This window comes from Haliotis cracherodii, unplaced genomic scaffold (genome assembly GCF_022045235.1).
Source record: "Haliotis cracherodii isolate W230 unplaced genomic scaffold, xgHalCrac1.p SCAF_4, whole genome shotgun sequence".
Lineage (NCBI taxonomy): Eukaryota > Metazoa > Mollusca > Gastropoda > Lepetellida > Haliotidae > Haliotis > Haliotis cracherodii.
The window spans coordinates 11,420,134-11,429,228 of NW_027266297.1; the positions used below are offsets into that span (position 1 = coordinate 11,420,134).

General features: G+C 37.7%; 1 protein-coding gene across 2 annotated transcripts in view; it reads left to right on the top strand.

Annotated features, from left to right (window-relative positions):
• Positions 1-8,465, top strand: part of LOC139478572 (tetratricopeptide repeat protein 39B-like) — an 85,040-nt gene extending 76,575 nt beyond the window's left edge. For both annotated transcript variants that reach the window (XM_071261110.1, XM_071261109.1), the window contains one exon: positions 197-8,465. In XM_071261110.1, the coding sequence (XP_071117211.1) occupies positions 197-407 (211 nt within the window). In that variant the 3' untranslated portion in view covers positions 408-8,465. The remainder of the gene's footprint in view (positions 1-196) is intronic.
• The last annotated feature ends 630 nt before the right edge of the window (positions 8,466-9,095 follow it).

A 9,095-nucleotide genomic window follows, 5' to 3' on the forward strand; every position in this document is an offset into this window, starting at 1 on the left:
ACATGTCCGGCGCATATGACGGTTTCCGGACCCCTGCTTGGGACAGATCATCCATAATTCCTAATTGTTGGTTATTCTCTATAACTGTACCAGGACTGTCAGCCATTGGTTTGATTTCTTGAGCCCCGATCCTGCTTTACCCATTGTCCTACTTGCCATAATCACATGCACTGACTAGATCATTCTTTTTCTCCAGAAAGAACTACAAAGGGTACTACCTTGAGTCACGGTTGCACTTCCGCATCCATGCAATCCGTCTGCAGCTGGAGAGTGCAAACAGCAGTGATGCTGAGGCATCATCTGCACCACAGTCACCTGCACTGCAGTCACCGTCAATGGGATCAATGACCAATTCCTTCGACTATGGTCCTGATGATGTTCCAGACAGGTTCTCTACTGACTTGTGATCTGAAGTGTTAGAGAAAGACTACATCTCCCACTACAAACACTGCTGTCTGAGAGGCGTATGTCAGTTAGCAGACACGGGTTTCTCCAACAGGCTTTAATCACAGGGACCACGATGACTTCATTCAGCAAGAAACTCAACATGTCTCTTGTTTTATATGTCAGGACCAGACTTTGTTCAAATTAAGTTATCAAAAGTCCTTCTATGTATGTAAAGAAACTATGAATTGTGTCATCATTTGCATCTTTCACCCATCCTCAACATCATAATGGCGGTCCACAAGCACCTCTGATAGGGAACATGGGGTATTGGACATCCTCCCTAGGCCCTATGCCACAAAGTGATCTTAGCACTGGCATACTAACTCCCATACTGTATCATAGATTGTCGTAGTGCTAAGGTCACTTTGTGGAACAGAGCTGGGAAACAATACCTTCACTGTTGGTGGTGAAAATGACACTGGACTTCATGTTATGGCCACAACCCATTGAAGGAAGGAGGAACCAGGGAACCTTCACCTGTCATCCAAGAGCATGAGGATGACATCCATCCCTCAAACATGATCTTGACATGTGTAATTTCAGCTACATCATCCTCATCAGTCAGGATTGAGAATGTCTCCTTCATGTCTAATTAGATCACTTCTGGGAAAGATGTTTTCCAGGTAGGGCATGGTTCATTAGTTCAAACTTATGTCTTTTATCTCTAGTCCAAGCTGATATCTTCAGCTATCAGTGATATTATCAGGTTGTATAATTATTCAAGACTAAATTATCATTATTGTATAAAAATTATGCTCAGAACTGTAAAATTCATACTAGAGCTGGGACGGGTACCTCGGGTATTGGGTTTGGTGGGTACTGAGTAGGACCTGGATACCCACAGGACTATCTGGACATGTTGTCAGTCACATGATATGTTGCTTTATGACAAAAATGATCTAGAACTCTATGGCTACACTACAAGTCACTAATTGTTTGAAGGCGGACTGATTATTGCCATTTCAGGGTGGGTTTTTGAGGATAGTGTGTTAGTGAATTTGATTTTACGTTGCTTTTAGCAGTATTACAGCAATATCCCGGTGGGGGACACCAGAAATGGGCTTCATGCATTGTACCCATGTCAGGAATCGAACCCGGGTCTTCAGCGTGACGCGCAAATGCTTTAACCACTAGGTTCCCTGACCCCCCTTTTTTTGAAGATAGCATTTGTATCCCCAGAACACATGTCATTACACTTGGCTTGTGATAAACCCAATGTCCAACTGATGCAAATGTATTGAGACAATGATGCTCTGTGATTAGTCCACTTATAGGAATGTAGTATGTATGTAGTGATTTTCCTACAAGATCAAGATGCAAGATTTCTCAGGTTTGTTGTAAGTGTTAGTGGTAGATGATAGACCATTTCATCAAGATGATGACCGGCCGAAGGGCCTCGTTTCATCCCATGTCATTCCGACCATCAGCCTTGCATTACCTTATATATATATAAGTCAGACCTTTTTAATTTCTTGTTTACAAATAGTCGAAGAAAACATTTGAATAAATGTTGTAGAAATAAAGTTGTTTTAAAAAAAATCAAATTCAATAAAGAAAAACCTATTTTTACTTAACCTTTAAACAGATAAAATTTGCCTGGCCCAATAAACGAAAGAAAATATAACCATATTTTTGTCTGTCAAATATGACAAATCATACTTGTGAATGTACACATGTATGTGAGTTCTTGTTATCAAAAGCTGTTAAAAGATTCTGTCAGTAAATGAAACCATGTGGAATCTTATAAATGAAAGCGCATAAAATACACAGGTGAAAGTGAAAAAATGATTGCAGATTTTTAGATTTTACAACTGTTCTAAAATGAAAAGTTATGTATTAATTTCCATAAACAGATTAGACTGTCTTATATTATTGTGGTAACTTCTTGAACAGCATTCAGTGATTGAATAATGTATAGTTACGAAAGATACGTTTGCCGAATTTGGATACTTGGCTTAAATGTTTTATCCTAGTGTAAAGTCAGATTTTCAGAAATAGATATATATACAGAAACAAGAATGTCTGTATGTGCAGGAATGTCCATTGTACTAAACATTATGGGTTGGAGTACACAAGGTATTGGTGTTTGTTTTTGTGTTGTTATTGATAGAATAATATCCTGTTCCCAACAAAACACTTCTAACATGATGAGTATGTGGAGGAAGGACCAATATGTTACTTTGCACAAGCCTGTGACTGAAAGTGTTTTTGAGCACAGGCTTGGTAAGTGCTCTTTATTTATTTATTTATTTGTTTTTTTAATTATTATTATGATGATGATGATGATGATGATTATCACTCACAATCTTAAGGAATCATCTGTAGCCGTGTATTTGTTGAAATCTGAAAATAGAATCATTATGTAGTTGAACAAATATTTACACTGTTATTTGTCATTTATGGATGTACATATATTTACAAACCATTTCGTGCAGAAAAGGCACTTGTTGCTTCTGTGATATTTGTAGAGAAGCATATAGTTATGGAAAACAATTTACACAAAATATACATGTTATATGTATAATCATGTTTCAAAATATATGCATAGCATGGATGTTGTGTGTATGTCATATTGGAAGGGATATTTAGTATTTCTTTACTAAATTGTTGATAAAATTTGATTCATGTGCAACTCTGATTTAGATTTTACATGACACTTGACGTGTACCTTTATCTTTACTACTACTTCCAAAGATCTGGGGTAGAATAGGTCTTCAGCATCCCATGCTTGCCCTAGAAGGCGACTATGCTTGTCGTAAGAGGCGACTAACGGGATAGGGTGGTCCAGCTTGCTGACTTGGTTGATGCACGTCATCGTATCCCTATTGCGTAGATCGATGCTCATGATGTCTATCACTGGATTGTCTGGTCCAGACTCAATTATTTACAGACTGCCGTCATATAGCTTGAATATTGCAGATTTTCGCGTTAAACAACAAACAAAAAATCCTTGTTTGGTACACCTGAAGGAAATGATTCAAGCTTGATAATAACCAATAGCATCAGGGCTTTAAGTTTTAGAAATTTTCCTCAAGTACCTGACCTAGGCATGTGGGTACCCAATTCCAGTGGTAATATGCCACATTCAATTTGTTTTATCTTGACATGATCAAAAGTCAAAATGGATCCAGTTGCTGGTGTGTTAGAGAAGTGAAGATGTGAGTTATCTCCCCTGATAGAGTACTCATGTCCTCGACATTGACCTTGAGTCCTTCGTACTCTAGTACCTGTCAGAGCTCTCCCGAGCTCTCCAGTTGTTGCACCGAAATGACCTAATTATTACTTGTACTTCATTTGAAAGAAAATTCACGTTCACACTTGATCCTTCAGATATTGGGTACCAGGCTTGGTGACTCTGAGACTGATTGAGTGTCATCGTCAGATTGGATTGCTCATAATATCAATCATTGGTTTGTCAGGTCAGACCTGATTAGTTAAAGGCCGCATTCATTAGCTGAAATATTGCTCAGTGCAGTGTCAAACGACAACAGTAATCCTTCAGCTACAAATTGTTCATAATCAGGAACATGTTATTAACTAGAGGTCATGTATAAGCAGTAGAGATAGTGTATTTATGGTATTTAGACATCCTAAGTTTTTTGTCTCAACTTCTAATGGCCAAATTATTTCTGTGATATAGTTTTCTTGTTGATTTTATCTTATTAAAGATCCCACCTCCTGTTTGCATTACATCGACAATCATGAGGAAAGTGGAGTTTCTTTTCTGTCTCAAATCCAGCGTATTTCTAAAGCTGAAGAGTCCTAGCAGCTGGGGTATTTTATCATTTCAACTTTTATGTGTTTTGTTACACAAGTCAGCTTGTATTCGAGCAGGTGAGATTTGCTAGAGTTCTATGCAAATGGCTCAATCTCCATCAATGAATATAGCAACCTTGCTGTTGTCCTGCTTAAACTTCAGTGTCTCAGCACTAGTGCACTGTCGCCTCAGCAAGTCTGTGGAGCACCAACCACACAACATGGGGGAATTATCATTAAAGAATTTTTAGGATAGAGGGATTTAGGGTTCATAAAATAATCAACAGTCTTTTTATCACTAAACTATAAGATATATTGAGAGACTATTTCGAGTTGAAAAGCTTCAGGAGTATTTTCAGAGTAAGTTTTTTCAGATAATCACCCAAATGTGAAGTTGATATTTTATAAGACACTTGCTTTCATGAATGTCCAATCTCTCTATTGATGTGGCTTGGAGAAGAATGACCAGACCATGATGCACATGCAACTCTGCCTAGGTTCAACCCCGGGCAAGAGGGATCCTGCTGTCAATGTATGGTCCTCTTATCATGTTTTACGCTACCAGTTCCATGTATGTGTTGCCAGCAAGCTTGATGTCTTGGGTATGGAAAAGGTTGCTTGGAATATGTTGATTTTCTGTTATGATGTTATTGAATGATTTGATTTGTGATATTCCGTTGGTCAAACAGTGCTTTCCATTTTTTGCAAGATGAAGTTAGATGTATGGTTATAACTTTACAGACTGAAGTGAATTAACATTTGTGCGATGCATACACAAGTGATGTTTTTTCTGGTCTCTGTTGGTATTAAGTTTGTATTCCTTTCAAAGCTTGTGAAGTGACATTGATTGATGTGATATTAAATGTTTATTTATTTTAAAGAATTGCTGGTGATGTACCATAGTCCATGAATTTAGTGTCCATTGGAGCATTTTCAATCTAGCTGCGAGATTGTAGGTTTGAAGTTCTCGGCCTTTACTATCCAATATCTAGAGATTGCTGACACATGGCTAGTCACACCTTCAAAATGTTCTACAAGATTTGGGCTTTGCATTGGCTACAAGCTCAGAGTGCACATTACAGAATACCAGGGACATTTTTTTTTACCTTTTGTTCAATTTTGCAGTGTTATCCCATTTATGATTAGGTTTAAGCCATCACACATTAAAATGTAAGGAATGCATTTCTTATTGTAATTTTCTGCTGGTTTCTAACTTTTAATCTAATAATCCAGCTATTAAGTATTTCATTTACAGGCTTAGAAATAAGGTTTCCTTACTATGTGTAGACCTCCTTGGTACTTGATATATCAGATATGGTACCTATGTTGTTCATCATCCTCAATTATCCAGTGTAATATGTCTCCATACAGTGTGATAAATACCATGGACCTACTCACCACAAGGGCTTTATTTTGAGTCCAGTTTGACCCATTCACCATAATGGAGGTATTTTGGGACCATTTTGACCCATTCACCATTATGGCTTTATTTTGGGCCCAGTTTGACCCGTTCACCATTATTGCTGTATTTTGGTTCCAGTTTGACCCATTCACCATAATGGCCGTATTTTGGGACTGGTTTGACCCATTCAACACTATGGCCGTATTTTTGCACCAGTTTGACCTATTCACCATTATGGCTTTATTTTGGGCCCAGTTTGACCCGTTCAGCACTATGGCCGTATTTTGGCACCAGTTTGACCTATTCACCATTATGGCTTTATTTTGGGCCCAGTTTGACCCGTTCACCATTATGGCTGTATTTTGGTTCCAGTTTGACCCATTCACCACTATGGCCATATTTTGGTTCGAGTTTGACCAGTTCACCATAATGGCTTTATTTTAGGTCCAGTTTGACCCATTCACCATTATGTCTTTATTTGGGGCCCAGTTTGACCCGTTTACCTCTATGGCTTTATTTTAGGCCCAGTTTGACCCGTTCACCATTATGGCTTTATTTTAGGTCCAGTTTGACCCATTCACCACCATGGCTGTATTTTGAGTCTAGTTTGACCTATTCACCATTAGAATCCATTAATGACAGTTTTCTGATTCGATATGTATCAAAGGCTCGTCCATATGTGGTCGCATTGGGTTATACGTATCGTTATCAAACTCCTGTCTGTTTTGATTGGTTGTTGATTTCAACCAGAGCAGAGAGAAAATTTGTGCTATGTGTTTTATAAGAGCAATGAAGATGGCGATACCACTTCCAAAACCAAGTTTGGGTGACAAATGGGCCCAAGGTCTTTATCAAAATAGAACAGATATTATACCCAGGATAATTGAGGATGGTTGTTGATCAAATCATACTGTTATGTGAATATAAATATCTGATGTGGTATGAATAGCTTTCCGTTTTGTGTTTTAGCAGAATTGATGCTCAAGTGCTCAGTGTATCGAACAGGATCTCATGACATTACCACAAAGTATTCAGTTTTGTATAAACACTTATTGGTATTGAATTTGTGTTTCTATTTCTGAAACTTGTCCACACTGTCATACTTTATCCATTTTACCAATCTCATTAAAGTCAGATCTTAGGGATTGGTCATTTATTATGGGGGGATGGGAGCAGATTTTTTATTCTCTCATGTACTGAAAATCATGACCCTCCTCTAATCTTGTCATATTTTGGGATAACCTTCCTGATGCTTTGTACTTTTTTCTTGCCCATCCCCAAAAGGACAAAATGCAAAAAGTCTTCAGATTTTATCATAAAATGTGTGTTTTATCAAGACCCGCACCAAATATGTGTAAAATGTTTTATGACCCTCTCCCGAAGACTGTCATAATTTTTGGAGTGCTCTGCAGCACTAACATCTGATTTTAATGAGATTATCCATATTTATTTCTGAGGTTAAGTTCATCCTCATTTGCTGTTCACTCTCATGTTGAAATTACAATCTGATTTACATTATGTCTATTCTTTATATCTGCATGGCCATATTGTTCCCTGTATGTGTGTTGACACTGTGCACAGAAGCATCTGTTACAGCACAAGTACTGATGGGAAACATTTAATTGGTGTACCCTTTATTCAAAACACATGATGTCATTCTATTGTTGGAGCACTCCATTATTTTTCAGGAATGGACAGATGGTTGTGTTCTCTGCTGCTGTAGCATGTGCTCAGTCGCGAGCTGATCTTTGCAGTGCATGGTTTACGGCTCTTTAGAATGTTTTGTCAAAGTGTAAATTAGAGATGTGTTTTCAGTAGGGGAATATCCTCGTTGCTCTTCATTTGTTAAATATATGGGCCTCTGCCCCATTATTTCTAAGGAATGGAAAGTTAGACATTCCCCTCTATGTAATATGTGGCATGTGACTGTACTTTATTTAATAAACAAGAGGGAGTTATTGTACAATAAACAACGACAAGAGTCGTTTATTTCTTATGAGATATTAAAATTGGAACAGGCTCTTTAAGGATGTTAGAAAAGAGTACACCCTTTAAAAATATTTACCAATATTAAAATAATGATGACTCCCAAAATAGAATCCAACTGCGGCAATGTCAGACAAGTGACAAGTCCATTTTATATTTTATGAACAGGGGTGGGGGTAAATTTGGTCTTTTCCAGAAATGAGGTATGATAGAACAATGTTTTATCTTGAAATAAACCACGCTTCATTCTTCATTGATCTTTGCGATTTATCTCTTAGCAATCTTATATAGGGCTTTATTCAAGTTCAAGGCATCTGTGCATATTACCTTTCGACAGATGTGATTCACATGACCCAGGAGTGTTTGGTAGTTTACGTATATTGTGTATGTCATCAAGGAGAGAATGAAGGTGTCGCACATTGTGATCTTGTTTGTAGGGACAATAAAATAATGAGATAGGGTGTTCGGTAGTGAGGTGGGAATGAAAAATCAACTATTTCAGTTTTTCAATTAGTCTTACACTGGTTATCACCAAGTTTGAATATTTTATGGAAGCACAAAGATACTAGTATGAACAAAGTACAATAGATAGGTTCTTCATGTATGCTTCCTGCTTTGTCATGTTAAGTATAAAACTCCAAATACGTTAAAAAACACCTGTTTCTTTCATGACTATAGTTAATCTGCCATGAAATAGTCGGGTGTTCTTTAACTTCTTTTGAGTAGTATATTTGTCATTGCTGTTTGATTCCTGCAGTCTATATGTATTTGTTTAAAGTCGATGTATATAGTCTGTTTTCCCATGCAAGTTGAATATACATATAGAGAGTGATTGAAAGTTTGTCAGTTGTGAATAAACTAAACTATCAAACCATTACAAGTTTTTGTGATTTTATGAAATGTTGGTCACAACTTTATCCCACTACTGTTAATGTTCATAATAATTAGGAGGGCATACATCAGTGAAGTATATGGGCCCTGGTCTGGTCGGTCATGTCCGTCCTGTTTGATGTGATGTCACTTGCTCGTTAAGGTGATCTTACTCATACTCATGAGTGACTGCACTTAAAGTCTGAAGGTTGATTGGTTGGTTTGTTGTTTAATGCCGCACTCAGCAATATTCCAGCTATATGACCATGGTCTGAAAATAATCGAGTCTAGACCAGACAATCCAGTGATTGATATCAACCAAGTCACCGAGCCTGACCACCCGATCCAGTTGGTCGCCTTTTACAACAAGCATAGTCGTGTTTTACAGCAAGCATGGGTTGCTGAAGATCTATTCTACCCAAAAGGCAGTCACAAGACAGATCTTATTGTCACACACAATTGTCACCAAAGTCTTTGCAGCTTGTGATGATAAATCTGTTCTGTGTGTAAAGTGGGTGAAAATAACAATTTGCCAGGCTGCCGTCAGGACCCACAGACTTTAAAAGCTGCAGGCCCTGACTAAAACTCTACAGGCCCTAATTAAAAAACACTGCAGTTTTTTACAAATAAATTG